Source organism: Miscanthus floridulus, chromosome 13 (genome assembly GCF_019320115.1).
Source record: "Miscanthus floridulus cultivar M001 chromosome 13, ASM1932011v1, whole genome shotgun sequence".
Taxonomy (NCBI): Eukaryota; Viridiplantae; Streptophyta; class Magnoliopsida; order Poales; family Poaceae; genus Miscanthus; species Miscanthus floridulus.
This window is the reverse complement of record NC_089592.1, coordinates 67,353,896-67,372,466: the sequence shown is the minus strand read 5'-3', so window position 1 is coordinate 67,372,466 and position 18,571 is coordinate 67,353,896. Positions and strand designations below refer to the sequence as shown.

General features: G+C 43.9%; 1 protein-coding gene across 1 annotated transcript; it reads left to right on the top strand.

The window, feature by feature from the left end:
* Positions 1 to 8,696: 8,696 nt before the first annotated feature.
* Positions 8,697 to 9,547, top strand: LOC136499201 (germin-like protein 8-13). Its single transcript, XM_066494901.1, has one exon. The coding sequence runs from the start codon at positions 8,752 to 8,754 to the stop codon at positions 9,403 to 9,405; it is 654 nt and encodes a 217-aa protein (XP_066350998.1). The 5' UTR covers positions 8,697 to 8,751; the 3' UTR covers positions 9,406 to 9,547.
* Positions 9,548 to 18,571: the final 9,024 nt, after the last annotated feature.

Below are 18,571 nucleotides of genomic sequence, written 5' to 3'. Positions count from 1 at the left end.
CAACTCCTCCTCATCCATATTTCTCGGGTCGGCCATCTAGCTTCAAAAAATAAAACCAATATATAGTACGTCAAATCTTTGCTTACATGCGTAAAATCTCAGAACAATATGCATTATTAAATCTTGCCCCTCGGTCACGGACGCAATTCGCCACACTAGGGCGAACTACGTCGGTACTAGGGTGAATTAGGGCTATACATAAACGGCCGAGGGCAAATTGCGTCGGTGACTAGGGCGAACCACGTCGGTGACATCAACAGTGCGGTTCGCCCTAGTGTGATTATTTAGCGTTAACGATAACGATAATACGAATGTTGATCGACTAGGCCGTGAGAGAGGGCGGTGTGACAAGAGTGGCGGTGCTCCACTCCGCCGTATATATGTCTGTACACATGGGTGAACGAGGGCGGCGGTGCTCCACCGTATACATAGAAACGCATGGGCGAACGAGGGCGGCGGTGCTCCGCGACGTATATATACATGCATATGAATACAAATGACGTATATATACATGTCGGCGCGGTGGCCGGTGTGCTGACGACGACGACGTGAGGTGGGCCGGCGTGCTGACGACGACGACGTGAGGCGGGCCGGGGCGGTGTCGGTGCGTGATGTTGTGATCCTATGTACCATGTGAACCATGTAGTCATTCATCATATGAGAAAATTCTATGCTGATAATGTAAGTATAAGTCATTATGAAATGTAAGTATATGTGTCTTATTGCTAATATAACCATTACTATTTCCGAAATGATAAGAATTTATTTTCTTCTTCTACAGGCACAGTACTTCGTCTCTGATGCTATGATATAAAGTTTGAAGATAGTCTTCCCGGAAAAAATATGTAATGCTCATATTACTTTAGCAACATTAATATATTATATTTGTATATTCAAAGTTCACAAATGAAGAAACGTTGAAGTTTTCCTTCATTTTTATATGATATTTGCGTATATAAAATCTAGGACATTTGTAATTTACTTTAGAACATCTATATTCGGTATCACAGCAAAATATAACATTTACTTTAGGACATTTGTAACCGTCTGAGAATGTACAGAGAGACGAACTGATCACCTCGAGCTCGGCAGTGGAGGGCCTCGGACGCGCGCGGAGGAGGGCGCGGTGGAGGGCCACGGGCACGCGCGGAGGGGGGCACGGGCGCGCGCGGAGGAGGGGCATGGGCGCGCGCGGTGGAGGCCGCATGAGGAAGAAGAGGGCGGCGGTGTCATAGAAGGCGAACGAACGGCGGCGCGAGAAAGAAGAGGGCGGCGGTGTTCGACGAGGAAGAAGACGAGCGGATCGATCTACGCCAGGCACTGGCGGTTATATAGCAGAGAGAATTACTCCCGGTGCCAGCCACCAGCAAGGAGTAAAGGGTCTTTACTCCCGGTGCGAGTTACCAACTGGGAGTAAAGGTCTCTTTACTCCCGGTGCGTGTTACCAACCGAGAGTAAAGGGTTTTTTTTGGCGGGCCATGAAAATGCAACCCACCTTTACTCCCGGGTGGGCTTCCCACCCGGGAGTAAAGGTGGCCTACAGTTTCGTTTCCCGCCTGTTTTAAGCAATAGTCTTGTTAAATACAATAGAAATGCAATAGTTTTTGTTAAATACATAGTAAATTAAATAAAAGGCATAAAATTATTTTGTTAAAAATATGGATTTTCTTTTTCTTTATTGCACATAGGAAAAATCTATAACCTAACTTTTTTGATTTTTTGTTATAATTATAAAACATAATGTAACTAATATTTATTATTTCGTTAATGCAAAAATGTAGTGTTTATTTAAAATTATTAAAACTATTGGTTTTGGATAGGAAATTTGTTTTCACATCATTTTAACGTTAATATTTTAATTTTTCATCACTCAATATCCTAATTTACCTTTTTGAGAGAGAAATCCCACCAAATCAAACATTGATTTAATTTGAAACATGACATAATAAACATCTGAATTCACAATTATTACATAATATCTCAAACACACACTACATTAAATCACTATATCATCAAGTGGGCACAGTAGTGAACTTCTTCTTTACGTATGTCCCTTGGGTTATGATCACGTCGTAACCATGGAGTGTCCTCATCATTTACCAAGATGCTAGGGTCTTTGTTCACTTTGAATGGCGGAATTCGGTCATCCTTTTCATAATCTTCTGACATATCCGACTTGTCCTCAATTCCCATGATGACTTTTTTTTCTGAAAGAACTATGTGGCGCTTTGGCTCTTTGGTTGAGTCATTATCGTTTTCCCTCTTTTTAGTTTGGTAGACATATCATTGACATAGAACACCTGATTCACATCCTTGGCAAGGACGAATGGTTCATCTTTGTACCCAATATTACTAAGGTCTACTATTGTCATTCCATACTCGTTGTCTACTGTTACCCCGCCTCCAGTCACCTTGACCCATTGGCACTTGAACAATGGGATCTTCAAAGTAGGTGCATATTCTAGTTCCCATATTTCATCTATGCGTACATAATATGTCTACTTATTCCCATTCAGGTCTATGGCATCTATGCGGACACCACTATTTTGGTTGGTACTCCTTTTATCTTGGGCTACTATGTAGAATATGTTCCCATTTATCTCGTACCCTTTGTATGTGACGATATGCCATGATGGTTGCATAGCCAATAAATACAGTTGCTCATGGATGCTCTCATCACCTTGACATTTTTTTCTCAACCAACCGCCGAAAGTTTCCATGTGCTTACGCGTAATCCAAGCTTCAGTCTTCTCTAGAAACTTGGATCGTAAGAGATCCTTGTGTGTCTTAATATATAGATCTACCAAAGAGGAGTTCTGTAGAACTGTGTAATGCGCTTTATTGAAATAATCATCATCCGTACCAATATATGTTTTCCTCCCTAGTGTCCCCTTTCCGCTTAGTCTCCCCTCATGTCTCGATTCAGGAACACCAATCGAGTCAAGGTCAGGAATAAAGTCAACACAGAACTCAATGACCTCTTCTGTTCCATAGCCCTTGGTGATGCTTCCTTCTAGGCGAGCACAGTTGTGAACATATTTCTTCAGGACTCCCATGAATCTCTCTAAGGGGAACATGTTGTGTAGGAACACAGGACCGAGAGTGAAAATCTCCTTGACTAGGTGAACTAGGAGGTGTGTCATAATATCAAAGAAGGAAGGAGGGAACACCAACTCAAAGCTGACGAGACATTGAACCACATCATTCTGTAGTTTAGCTAGATCAGTTGGATCAATTGTCTTCTGAGAAATTGCATTGAGGAATGCACATAGCTTCACGGTGGCTAGACGTACATTTGGAGGTAGAATTCCTCTTAATGCAACTGGAAGTAATTGCGTCATGAAAACATGACAGTCATGGGACTTTAAGTTACAGAATTTCTTCTCTGGCACATTTATAATACCCTTTATATTCGAGGAGAATCCAGATGGTACCTTGATGTTGTTTAAGCATTCAAACATGATTTCCTTCTCCTCTTTGCTTAGAGTGTAGCTAGCAGTACGTAAGTAATGGCGTCCATCATCTGTCTTCTCTGGATGCAGGTTGTCTCTTTCTCTCAAACAACGCAGGTCCTGTCGTGCTTCAAATGTGTCATTAGGCTTTCCATACACACCCATAAAGCCTAGCAGGTTCACACAAAGATTCTTCGTCAGGTGCATCACGTCGATCGAGCTGCGGACCTCTAGGACTTGCCAATAGGGTAGGTCCCAAAATATGGACTTCTTCTTCCACATGGGTGCGTGACCGTTAGCATCGTTCAGAACAGGTTGACTTTCATGTCCTTTTTCAAAGACGACTTTCACATCATTGACCATATCGAGTACATCCTCACTGGTTCGGTTGCGAGGCTTGGTCAGGTGGTCTGCCTTCCCTTTAAAATGCTTGCCTTTCTTTCTTACGGGGTGATTTGCAGGAAGAAATCGACGATGGCTAAGGTATACGACCTTTCGACATTTTTTCAAGAATACACCTCTAATATCACCGAAGCAGTGTGTGCATGCATTATATCCCTTGTTTGACTGTCCTGAAAGATTACTTAGAGCAGGCCAACCATTGATTGTTACGAACAACAATGCTTACGTGATTAAGAAACTATAAGAATTATCTAGATCTCTATACTCATTTTTTAATACATTATAGCTCAAAAACATGTTTTAATAAATAACCATCCGTACTAGTTGACCTTGCTTACGTGATCATCTCGGCGAGCATTTCTCCACCGGACGGCACCGTACTTGGTCAAGGAAGAGCTCCGATTCTATAAGGGAACACGGTCTTCCACGACTGTTCTCGCTCTCCCTCATAGAATCAAAGCTCCTCCTTGATATCCGTTACTGCTCGGCAGAGAACATGCTCGCCGAGATGAACACGGTCCGCAAGTTCAACTAGTACGAATTTTCTATAATTTTCTAACTATTTTCTAAGTTTATATTTATATATACTACGTTTAGGTATGGTGATTGACAGACTACTGCGACGATATCGGGACATGTGAATAAATAACCATCCGTACTAGTTGACCTTGCTTACGTGATCATCTCGGCGAGCATTTCTCCACCGGACGGCACCGTACTTGGTCAAGGAAGAGCTCTGATTCTACGAGGAAGGGAACATGGTCTTCCACGGCCGTTGTCGCTCTCCCTCGTAGAATCAAAGCTCCTCCTTGATGTCCGTTACCGCTCGGCAGAGAACATACTCGCCGAGATGAACACGGTCCGCAAGTTCAACAAGTACGGATTTTCTATAATTTTCTAACTATTTTCTAAGTTTATATTTATATATATATACTACGTTTAGGTACGGTGATTGATAGACTACTGCGACGATATCGGGACATGTGAATAAATAATCATCCGTACTAGTTGAACTTGCTTACGTGATCATCTTGGCGAGCATTTCTCCACCGGACGGCACCGTACTTGGCCACGGAAGAGCTCCGATTCTATGAGGAAGGGAACACGGTCTTCCACGACCGTTGCCGCTCTCCCTCGTAGAATCAAAGCTCCTCTTTGACGTCTGTTACCGCTTGGCAGAGAACATGCTCGCCGAGCTGAACACGGTCCGCAAGTTCAACTAGTACAGATTTTCTATAATTTTCTAACTATTTTCTAAGTTTATATTTATATATATACTACGTTTGGGTATGGTGATTGATAGACTACTACGACGATATCGGGACATGTGAATAAATAATCATCCGTACTAGTTGAACTTGCTTACGTGATCATCTCGGCGAGCATTTCTCCACCGGACGGCACCGTACTTGGCCACGGAAGAGCTCCGATTCTACGAGGAAGGGAACACGGTCTTCCACGACCGTTGCCGCTCTCCCTCGTAGAATTAAAGCTCCTCCTTGACGTCCGTTACCGCTCGGCAGAGAATATGCTCGCCGAGCTGAACACGGTCCGTAAGTTCAACTAGTACGGATTTGCTATAATTTTCTAACTATTTTCTAAGTTTATATTTATATATACTTTAACCTTCTTTCATGTAAATATGCAAGCTTGAAGTGATTTTGAGCTCAAATTGCTTACAAATGAAAAAAAACCACAATAAAGAACCATATATATATAGTGAACAAAATGACATAAGACAATGGTGAAAAATGAGAGTATGAGATTGGTAACCTTTACAACTGAAGAATCGACGGAGGAATCGAAGAAATCGACGGAGGAATCGAATAATGGATGGAGAAACAATGGAGGGAGGGAGGAAGCAAGAACACTAGTGCAGTGAGCTTCAAAATGTGCTGAGCTCAGGCTTGGGGAGGAAGAAGGAGACGGCCGATATATAAAGGGAGAACATTTAGTCCCGGTTGGTGGCTCCAACCGGGACTAAAGGTAACTTTCCAACCCCGGGCGCAGCCACGGCCCGGGAGTAGACCTTTACTCCTGGTTGGAGCCACCAACCGGGAGTAAAAGTATATCTTTAGTCCCGGTTGGTGGCTCCAACCGGGACTAAAGGTCCCTGCCACCTCTGTCTGCCGCAGTAGCCGTTGGGCAGGGACCTTTAGTCATGGTTAGAGCCACCAACCGGGACTAAAGATATTTCTAGTCTCAGGGGCAAAAAATTCCGGGACTAGAGCCCATTTTGACCGAGGATCAAAGGTCTGTTCTCTACTAGTGAAAGCCCTAGACTAATCCAGAGTTTGACTGAAGAAGCAACCATCAAAATCAAACAAGCAAACAACTGAAGAAGATACTTTTTTTTTGCAAGACCTAGTTACAGACACAGACGCTCACATACACGAGCGCACACTTACTTCTATGAACGCACGCACGCACGTAAACCCTATCCCATGAGCAACTCCGAAGAACTGAGTTGGATCGGTAAATCTCGAGATTGATGAAGTCACCACAGACGCCTCGATGTCGATGGGCACGTCGTCTACCACTGAAAGAATAGCGCCATTAAACTCTGGAATAAATCCAGGAAAATACGAGCACCCATGTCACAAATCAATTTCCACTACCGGCTCAAAACAATGTACTCCATTCCTTCCAAAATTGTTTTAGTTTTTTAGATACATACTTTTTATTATATATCTAGATATAATGTAACACTCGCATACTTTCTATTATATATCTAACACTCCGCAGAGAAGGCATCGAGCAAACAATAAAGTGAAGCAAGAACATCTGACAAAACACAACCACATAAGCACACTGCACAGTGTAACACCGTTATTTTTAGAGGCATTTAAATAGTCACTAAAAAGTCAAACTTTTAAATTTTTAAATAAACTGAAAATAACGTTTTAGCTTATTTTGACTACAAACAACTTATCAACTCTACCATAGTCCCATAATACCGTCTATAAAAAGATTTTTAATCCATTGGCTAACACATTGAGATGGTTTTATACAACACATTGCACAAATTTATTGGTTGGAACTCTTGATCTGACAAGAATCCATCATCGAGAGATAATGGGGAACGAAATCCTCCTTTGACCCCAACGACTATAGGACTATAGGAGGATCCCTGTTGGCTGAGAATCACACGTCCTCACTTCGGCTTGCGTTTGATACTCTCACCGCCACCCAGCCTGGCCCAACGGTACAGCCCAAAAAATAAGCCAATGCTGCTTGTTTCGTTGGGAAGAGGTGCAACTCTTGCTTTTTTTAGTGGCGCCACTGCTATTTTGGCATGATGTTTTTTTTTTGGCGCAAGTGAGGCGGCGGTCACATGTGCTCGCCCTACCTTGGTCGGCACTAATTGAGGAACAGGTGCGCTACTCTGCACTTCATCTCTTCCTGTGTACTTAGATGGCAACAGTGATGTCCTAATTTGATTGTCTTTCCACCCCTTCATTAGAAGATGTTGGTATTCTTGAGAAAAAATCAACTGGCTTAATTGTATCAAAAACGGATTATCCATATTTGAGATGGAAGAAAATAGTTGTATATGACACACACGTTTGTTCCTTTTCTCCATTCGACCGGATAGATTTTAGTTGCTCTATACTGCCACAAAATCAAAATGAGCATGGTACATCAAGAAAAAATAAATTATTTTTTTTTCTATGCTGCCGGTCAGACAAATAATCTCTACGTTCGAAAAAAATCTTGATATAATAGACATATTACTGTCAAGAGGAAGTGACCTTGATTAGGAAAACTGGTTTATGGTGTTTGGCATAGCTATAGTATAGAGATCTAGGTGAAGTCTGTATTCTGTAGATTAAATTAAAATAATTTAAATATTTATATTTTATCAAAAAATTAAATATTTTATATAGATTCCAAACTAAAAAATAGTTATTATCTAAATAATTTAAATGTAAAATTCCGGCTCCTAGATCACAAATTGAAGGACGTCTACAATGTTAGGCTACTAATAAATTTGCAGGGATATACTTGCGCGTAGGACCAAGATATATAGCGCGACATGTCACGCAGTGAGGGAGCGTGCGACCCTCCTCCCCGGGCGATCCTTCCTCCCCGCGGTCTTCTTCTTCCTCACTGCGCCCTTCCTCCGCCGCCATCCACCACCAGCGGCCAGCAGCTCCCGCCGTCTCGCCGCCCCGCCCACCGTCCGCCCCGGCCTCCTCGACCCCTCCCTCTCCTAACTACAGGATGGCGCGCCGGTGGCAAACCTCATCCTCATCCCACCCCCACCCATCCTAATCCCAGGGCAGGGTGCCGGCGAGCTCCGCCGCAACGCCCCCGCCGCTGGACCTTTCCAACCAGTTGCCCCCGCCGCCTCACTCGCCGCCCCTCAACCCGCCACCACCGTCTTGTCAAGGCCGCCGCCCCCAATCAAACTTCTTCTAAGGCCGCCAGAGATGGTGGTCTCCTTGACACCGGCGAGCTCCTCCTCTCCGACGCCGGCGAGCTCCTCGCTAGAACCCTAGCAGCCTCCTCCTCCTCCTCCTCCTCCTTCTTCTTCTTCGAGTCGCGTCTCGCGTATTTGACTTTGCGTTTTGCATAACCCTACTAGTAGTACGTTGGCTAGCTATTATGGTATGCATACTTTTCGACGCCCTGTGCTGACCCTGCAGTCACGCATCATTCAACCGTGGCAGGCTGTTAACTGCAAGCATGTACGTGCATGAACAAATGCGACTTGTGATATGTCAAACTCACTATACGTATACCTTTAATGCTTGTGAGGACGTACGTGATACTATACATGAAACTCGCCTATATAAAAAGGCCTGAAGAATGCATATCCAGACACAACAAGCTCTGAACTCGACACGACCTACAAGGGCGCAGTGCGCAGCAAGCTAGCCCGGCAAAGGTAACCATGGCGCCCAAGACCGCCGTGGTCCACCTCGTGCTAGTGCCCTTGCTCTCCCTGATCCTGCCCTTCTCCTCCCTCGCTCTGACCCAGGACTTCTGCGTCGCCGACCTGCTCCTCTCCGACACGCCGTCCGGCTACCCGTGCAAGCCCAAGGCCCTCGTCGACTCCAATGACTTCTACTCCGATGCCCTCTCCAAGCCTGGCCCGGTCATCGTCCCCTTCAATATCGGCCTAGCCTCCGCCACCGTTGAGCAGTACCCTGGTCTGAATGGCCTCGGCCTCGCCGCCACGCGTGTCGATTTCCCGCCTGGTGGGGTCGTGCCCTTGCACACCCACCCGGAAGCCTCAGAGCTCCTCTTCGTCGTCGAGGGAAAACTTTCCGCTGGCTTCATCAGCGCCGATACCAATATACCCTACGTCAAGACCCTAAAGAAGGGCGACCTCTTCGTGTTCCCGCAGGGGTTGCTGCACTTCCAGTACAACATCGGCAATTCGACGGCCATCGCCTTCGCCGCGTACAGCAGCCCCAACCCCGGCCTGCAGGTCACTGACTATGCGCTCTTCCGCAACGCCCTGCCAGCGGACGTGGTGGCGAAGCTCACCTTCATAGTTCGCGCGGAGGTCGAGAGGCTCAAGCGCTTCTTCGGCATTGTTTGAGTACCCTAACGCTCGGCAGGATTAACTTGCTCGCAGTTGTACGCTTATGGCGTGTGAGAATAAAATAATTTGCAAGGGTGCACTGCACGCACCTGCCATATATGTTCAACATATGTCGTCGTCATGTAGTATTTCTCGACTATTTGTGCTTTTCACTGCTTCAGTCGAAATGGTCGATGACTGTGTTAGATTGATCTCCTAACCAATAAGCCCAACGGCCTATTGGGCCTTGGTCACGCGCCCTGATCGGGGGCACCCAACCCTACATGGTTGGTGGGCCCCCGTCGCCCTGCGCTATATAAAGAGGTGGGGGCCGGCAGCTCGAAGCACGAGGTTCGCCGTGAGCCGCAAACCCCACCGACAAACCTTAGACCGATCTAAGAGGGCGCGCAGCCAGCGACGGGAAGCTCCGCTGACCCTCGCCCTCGTCACTGCTACGCCCCGTCTGCACTGCATCGACGTCCGTGCAACCTCTACTCCACCCGTCGCTGCCCGTGTGCTGCCTCCATCACCGAACCAGCGATGGCCAGCACAACCGCGACTTCATCTGAAGGCTCAGGTTCATCACCAGCACCTCTCTACCCTATCTCCCTCTCGGTGTAGTGTTCTAGGTCTAAATGTGCATGTGCTTCACGGATCCAAGTGTTCATCCGCCTAGATCTACCCTAGTCGATCCACAGAATATTAAAATTGGTACCAGAGCCTACTAGCACGTAGATCTAGAACGGGTACCGATTAGAAAAGAAAAAGATGAAGAGATCCAGTGCGGATCTAGAAAGAAGAAAGGGCTTCGGCCAACAAAGGGTTCGATTGAACCCTAAACTCGATCCCTTCGGATCTGAGAAAAGGATGATGGTTCGGGAAAAGTGAAGAACCGCACATCCAAACCCTAGATCGGGTTTTGGGATAGAGATGAAAACTGGAAACCGAATTAAACCCGAAGGTGATTCGGGGAAAAGAAAAACAGTGTCGTCCCCAACCCTAACCCTAACCCTAATCGGGAAAATCGTGAAAAATCCGAACAAAAATCCGAATCAAAGAAACCGAACGGGAAAGAAGGGGAAGAGGGTGGCTCGGCTCACCTCGCCGTCGAGCACGCCGGCGCGCGCAGGGAAAAGAAAGGCCGGCCAAAGGGGGCACGGCTCGCTGGGATCCGGCCACAGGGGCGCCGCGGCCAGGCCGCTCGACGGCGGCGCGCTCACCCGCTGGGGAGCGCGCACGCCGGCGAGGGGGCCGGCGACGGCGCCGAGACCTCGCTGCTTCACCGTGGTCGCTCGGTGATGAACTGAGGAGAGAAGAGGAGAGCAGTGAGGAGAAGAGAGAGAGCGTGCGAATGGAAATGGAGGTTAGGGTTTCAGTGGATCGCCGCTGGAGCCGGGTTTTTATTCCTCCGAGACATATGCTGTGCCGTCGGATCTTGTTGCTCTTGAGATCAACGGCTAGGAAAGCTCGGGCCTCTTTTGGCCCAGGCGGGCGCTGCTGCTCGGCCGAAATCCCAGCCCAGGCCCAGGTTGCGGCCTGGGCGCGGGGGAGAGAGCTCGCGCGCGCGCCCGAGCAGGCCGTGGGCCGCGCTGTGGCTGCGCGCTGCTGGGCCGCGCGTGTGCTGGCTGGGCCAAAATGGCCTAATGAATAGAAATAGCTCATGGTTTCTTTTTATTTTTCTAGAAATATATATATTTAATGAATTTCAATTGGAAGTTGATGCAAATCTTTGTGCATTTTTGTCCAACGACAATTTTGTTCAGAGAACAGTGCAATATTTAAGAGTTTCTGGAAAAATAATTATGGGCATATTTAAATTTTCCGCTACGTATTTAAAGTAATTATGGACTTTTAATTAAATTCGAACCAACAGGAGAATTTGATTTTAAGAGTCAAGAGATAAATATGAGTTGATTATGATATTGTTATTTTCTGATCAACGTTGTTAATAGCAATATTATAATTTTAATGATTATGTATTATTTCTATTTCTGCCCAACGGTGATGTAGATTTAATGTATAAAATAATTGTATGTTTTAATTTTGACCAACGTTAAACTAAGGCATGCAATTATTGTTGTTATTTCTGTTCTCACACTATTTGAATTGTGTTTTCAGGAGGATACAACTTAATGAGTTGTATCAAAGAGATCCCCACTCTAAAAGGTGATAACTATATTGAGTGGAAGAAAAAGATAGACCTGGCCTTTATCCTCGCTGAGGTGGACTGGGTTGTCACCACACCGTGTCCCAAAGAACCTGTGGCATCGGTGAGGGAGATAGATGAGACTGATGCTGCATGGCAGAACAGAGAGCGGAATTTTGCTCTCGTAAAGATGTCCTATGACCTTGAGCATAGGAAATGGATCACTGCCAACAAGTGTTTGGCAGTGATAAAGAACACGATTGAGCCTGCTATTGTGGGCTCGATTCCAGACTGTGACACGGTCACAGAGTACCTACATAGAATAAAGAGTCAGTTCACTGGCTCTTCAAAGACATATGCAACCCAGCTGATCAAGCAGCTGGTTACAGAAAGGTACTCTGGTGGCGGCAGTGGCATTAGAGAGCACATACTGAGAATGAGCAATCTAGCATCTAAGCTCAAACCAATGGATTTGACACTCAAGGAAGAGTTTCTTATTCATTTGATTTTTGCTTCTTTGCCCAAAGAATTTGACACATTTGTTGTTAATTACAACATACAGCCTGAAAAATGAGATTTAGAAAAACTCATAGCCATGTGTGTACAGGAGGAGGAAAGAATAAAAGTTTCACAAGGTGGTTCTGTCAACTACCTAAAAGATAAGAAAAAGAACTATAATAACAGCTCTTCCTCCAAGTCATCTGGAAAAGGTCCCATGCAACAGTCTCAGAACCAGCAATTCGCAATGGCTAAAGATCAGTGTCTCCACTGCAAGAAGACGGGACATTATAAAAAGAATTGTTCTGATTTCTTAAAGATGATTATGAAGAATAAAGGTGAGAACATTATTACGTTCGTAAATGAATCCTTGTATGTAAAGTTTTCAAAATCTACTTGGTGGATTGATTCAGGTGCAACTATTCATGTTACTAATTCATTACAGGGATTCCGTTCGATGAGAACTTTGCAAAGAAGCGAAAGTTTCATTAAAGTCGCAAATGGAGTATAAGCAGATGTTGAGGCCGTTGGAGATCTTCCTCTAGAGCTTCCAGATGGCTTCATACTTTTTCTTAGAGATGTTCTTTATGTACCTTCTTTGCAAAGAAACCTGATTAGTGTATCAAAGTTGGACCATGATGGTTATGATTGCCATTTTGAAAATGGCAAATGTCGGATATTGTTTAATAATAAATGTGTTGGTCTTGCCTTCCGACAAGACTAGCTTTATTTGTTATCACTTCGTGAAAATATGAATTCCGTAGGTGATGTGAATGAAAATGTATCCTCATCGAACAATGGAAACAGAAAACGAAAGAGAGCTCACGATGCGTTGTCGAAATTATGGCACTGTCGTTTAGGCCATATTTCGAGGGGGAGAATAGAAAGACTAGTTAAGAATGATATTCTTCCTCCATTAGAGCTCTCAGAGTTAGAACAATATAGAGATTGCATAAAATGAAAGTATGTAAAGAAAATTAAGAAAGATGCCAAACAAAGCGCAGGAATTCTACAGATTATTCACACAGACATATGTGGTCCTTTTCCTGTGAAAAGTGTGGATAGTTATGATTCATTCATAACATTCACAGACGATTACTCTCGGTTTGGCTACATTTATCCAATTAAAGAAAGAACAGAAGCATTGGATAAATTCAAAATATTTAAAGCAGAAGTTGAAAATCAGCATGATTTAAAGATTAAGATAGTCAGGTCTGACCGTGGGGGAGAGTACTACGGTCGGCATACCCCATATGGATAAGTTCCTGGACCTTTTGCAAGGTTCTTACAGGAGAATGGTATAGTCGCCCAGTATTCAACACCGGGCGAACATCTGCAGAATGAAGTAGCTAAAAGGTGTAACCGTACCCTGATGGATATGGTGTGTAGTATGATAAGTTACTCCACTTTACCGATGAGTCTATGGATGGAGGCGTTAAAAACCGCCATTCATATTCTCAATAGAGTACCAAGTAAGTCGGTGCCCAAAACACCGTATGAGTTGTGGACAGGAAGAGTACCCTCACTTAACCACTTGCGTGTGTGGGGGAGCCCTGCTGAGGCTAAAGTTTTTAACCCAAACATTGAGAAGCTAGATCCTAAAACAGTGAGTTGCCATTTCATTGGCTACCTAGAAAAGTCAAAAGGTTTTTGTTTCTACTGTCCTAACAGATATATAAAGTTTGTGGAAACGAGATACGCTGTCTTCCTAGAGGATGAAATGATTAGGGGAAGCATGGTAGCTTGAGAAATTGACCCTGAAGAGAAGCGGGTGTATGCACCCACTCCGATCATTCATGAGCCATTTTTCTCACTACCTGCTGTTGCTGCATCAACAGTACAAGACACTGTGGTGCCAGCACCTGTTGTTATCCCGCCTGTGACAACAATGAATGATGATGAGGAACCTGTGCCTTAGGATCCTATAGAACCTATTGCCACACATGAGGGGGGGCAACAACAGCCTCAAACAGAAAATGTGCCAATTGAGGAGGCCCCTAGAAGGTCTCAAAGAGTTAGAAAATTAGCTATTCTTGCTGATTATGAAGTGTACAACACTGAAGAATTTCAAATAGAGGATGATCCCACCTCATTTGAAGAAGCCATGAAAAGTGATCATTCATCAAAGTGGCTTGAGGCCATGGAAGATGAGATGAGATCAATGAATGCAAATAAAGTTTGGGATTTGGAGATAATTTCTAAAGGAGCCAAAACAGTAGGCTGTAAATGGGTCTACAAAACAAAACTTGACTCTCAAGAGAATATAGAGAGATATAAAGCCCGACTTATGGCAAAAGACTTTACACAAAGAGAAGGGATTGATTACAACGAGACCTTTTCTCCAGTCTCATGTAAGGATTCCTTTAGAATCATAATAGCATTAGCGACACATTACGATTTGGAATTACATCAGATGGATGTAAAGATGGCATTTCTCAACGGAGACTTAGAAGAAAATGTTTACATGGCATAACCGAAAGGTTTTGTCATGGAAGGAAAAGAACGTTTGGGATGCCACCTAAAGAAATCCATTTATGGATTAAAACAAGCTTTAAGACAGTGGTACTTGAAGTTTGATCAGACAATAAAGAATTTTGGATTTAAAGATAATGTTGAGGACAATTGTGTCTACGCAAAGTTTAAAAATGGGAAGTTTATCTTTCTTGTCCTGTATGTGGATGATATCTTACTTGCTAGTAGTGATGTTAGTCTACTACTGAAAATAAAGAAGTTTTTGTCCTCAAAATTTGATATGAAAGATCTTGGTGAAGCTTCATTCGTTCTAGGGATCGAGATTCACCGAGATAGAAGTAAAGGGGTATTAGGACTGTCACAAAAGGCATACATAGAAAAAGTCTTAAAGAAATTCAGTATGCACAAATGTAGTTCCTCACCTGCTCCTATAGTCAAGGGCGACAGATATGGGGATTTTCAATGCCCCAGGAACCAATATGAGATCGATCAAATGAAAGTGGTTCCATATGCTTCAGCTGTCGGAAGTTTACAATATGCTCAAGTATGCACGCGCCCTGACTTGGCATTTGTTACCGGGTTACTTGGCAGATTCCAGAGCAATCCTGGAATAGAACACTGGAAATTTGTAAAGAAAGTCTTGCGTTATTTGCAAGGAACGAAAGACCTCATGATGACGTATAGAAGATCTAATTCACTCCATATAGTGGGATTTCAGATTCTGATTATGCGGGAGATAATAGAAAATCCACGTCTGAATATGTGTTCACTCTCGCAGGGGGAGCTATTTCATGGAAAAGCTCAAAGTAAACCGTCACTACATCGTCCACAATGTATGCCGAGTTTGTAGCGTGTTATGAGGCAACGGGACAGGTGAACTGGCTAAAGAAGTTCATACCCGGTTTGAAGGTGGTTGACGATATCAATAGACCACTGAAGTTGTACTGCGATAATAATCCAGCAGTACAGTATGCTCACAACAATAGGTCAAGTGGTGCTGCCAAACACATTGACATAAAGTATTATGTTGTGAAGGATAAAGTCCGGGATCAAATGATAAGTCTTGAGCATATAAGTACCAAAAAGATGCTCGCGGATCCGCTTACAAAAGGCTTACCACCCAACGTGTTCAGAGAACATGTAGCCGGCTGGGTTTAAGGAAAAGCCTATGATTCCTGGACTATAAAGGGCTCAAAAGTTAAAGTAACTATTTCAGATCAAAGACATGCATTGTAGCTGTTAAATCTATCGGCGATTGACCGTGACGATGAGACATGCTCTATGCATCATCTGTGAAGAAATGAGTAAGGATAAAAGGATTGAAGTTTAAAGTTTAAAGATAAAAGTAATAGTGAGATCAAGGGGGAGAATGTTAGATTGATCTCCTAACCAATAAGCCCAACGGCCTATTGGGCCTTGGTCACGCGTCCTGATCGGGGGCGCCCAACCCTACATGGTTGGTGGACCCCCGTCGCCCTGCGCTATATAAAGAGGTGGGGGCCGGCGGCTCAAAGCACGAGGTTCGCCGTGAGCCGCAAACCCCACCGACAAACCCTAGACCAATCTAAGAGGGCGCGCAGCCAGCGACGGGAAGCTCCGCTGACCCTCGCCCTCGTCACTGCTACGCCCCGTCTGCACTGCATCGACGTCCGTGCAACCTCTACTCCACCCGTCGCTGCCCGTGTGCTGCCTCCATCACCGAACCAGCGATGGCCAGCACAACCGCGACTTCATCTGAAGGCTCAGGTTCATCATCAGCACCTCTCTACCCTATCTCCCTCTCGGTGTAGTGTTCTAGGTCTAAATGTGCATGTGCTTCACGGATCCAAGTGTTCATCCGCCTAGATCTACCCTAGTCGATCCACAGAATATTAACAGACTGTTCTCAAACAAAACAATATGGGCTTGTTCGGTTAAGGCTATTTCCGGTAGGAATAGTTCCTGGTGAAACTTCGACAATATAAATTACACAAGAATTTCAGGTAGGAATGCTTCCTAGTGACCATTCCCAGACAACCGAACGCAGCCTAAAGTAGAACAATTTCACTCACAGAAGTTCTATATTTATTACCCACATTGAATAATTGGAGCTAAATAGAACACGATATTCGTTGAGCCATTGAGGATTTATTTTCTTTTCTCAGGATGATATATGTATGTCAGCAATTTTGATTCTAAGAACAATATTTGTATATCGGGCAATGCTACGGTACCCTCCTTACTTCCTAGGAGGTAATATCTTAAATAAATCTGAGCCATTGATTTTTTTAGATGTTTTATATCAATTAATTAATTAAAAAAGGAAAAATATTCTCAAATCCCTCTAATCATGCGAGATTTCGGGTACTTGATTGAGCCTAGTTCTTAATGATAATCGGCTTTTTGATCTCTTCAATTGGGACCTCCATGGAGTCAATTATAAGAGATTCACTATACCACAACACATCTTTAGTGTCTCCTTATACTCTTGTTATAAGCTGCTTTCGCGACTTACGTCCGGTCGTTATAGATCTATATCAACTCATCCCATAGGTCATTGATAGTAGCGTCGATATAAATTTATAGCGACTGACTACTTATAACGATCGACGGTAAGACGCTATTATGCAGATATAGCGATTCATAGTTTGACTCCTATTATAATTGTCAACTCGGGAGGAGGAGGAGAGGCGGGACGCCCCCATGTCGCCCCAGAGAGCGAGATGGGGAGGTCGGTACGGAGGTTTAAATAATAAATTGTAAATCAGAGAGCACTTTGATAAGATATATACCTTCTTCCATTGTGGCTCTAGCTTGACAGTTGTCTAAACATCATCAAGTGCTTTGCTAATCTTACCCAATTGCAGGAATGCTACAGCTTGGTTGCTGGAAGGGATTAAAAAAAAGGTGTACCCAGTGCAGAGAGCTCCCGCTCTGTGCGGGGTTCTAAATGAAAAAAATATAGATCAGCATTACAACAAAAGTATGATATAGATAGTTGCTGGTTGTACAAAGTTCAAGTAAAGTCCAAAGAAAGCAATTCAAGTTTGCAACTGTGTTTATGGTCTTAGCATTCCCCTGTTTGTGGGTTCTTAAATAATTCATATAAATCTTCATTTCACAAAGGGTGATGTAAAGGGTTTTGGGTTCAGAATACCAAGTTATGTGCACAGAATATATCATAATTGAACTGGACATAGAAATGAATGATTATTTCTATGGTTATTTAGAACTTTCAAGTCAGCTATACAGAAAAGAACAGAATATTCTAGATGTTCAGCTTCCTGTGCCTGGAGTATACACTACAAAAAGAACAGACTTACTATGAATCAAATATTGTTAAGACAAGTAGTGACGATTCTCACAATTGCACTACCTGATAACCACGATTTCTGAACCAAACATCTAACTCTAACTTGTCACAATGAAAATCTAGTGTACTGACATTGACATTGCAAACATAATGGCTATGTAGCCTATATATGTTGAGTCTGAAATTCTGAACAACATTACAAACCATTAGCCAATAAATTCGACCTCTAAATGCTAGTAATTTCATGCATAGCAGGTGCAAAGCGTTTGGCAAATATTGTCCCATGTTTGTAGTTTTTTCGCGCACTTGATGTGTGTACAGTTGTTTTTTTACCTTTTGGCCTAGGCCTACCTCTTTCCCTTTATAAATTAATATACAATGACAATTCTCTACTTTAAAAAAAATGCTAGTAATTTCAAGACCAATTACCAGCAGACACAAACACACAAACGTAGAAATGAAAAGGGAAATAAGAAGAAAGTCTTGGATCAGTACTGCACGCACCAGGAATTGAGGCATTGACCTGCCTAAGCCTGGGATGACGACGCCTTCTACTCATGGTAACTGGCAGAGCCTTCTGCTCATCAACGACGGCCCTCCGACGAGCACAACTTCCATAGCAACTAATCAAATGCTACTAACTTTAAATTTCAGAAATGGCAAGCAACTAGTAAGAACAGAAGGTATACTATGCTAAATGTTCCCATGCTACAGGTATTCTGAAGAACTCGTTACTAATGACTAGATCAAAGCAATCAGCTATAATAGAACAGCCC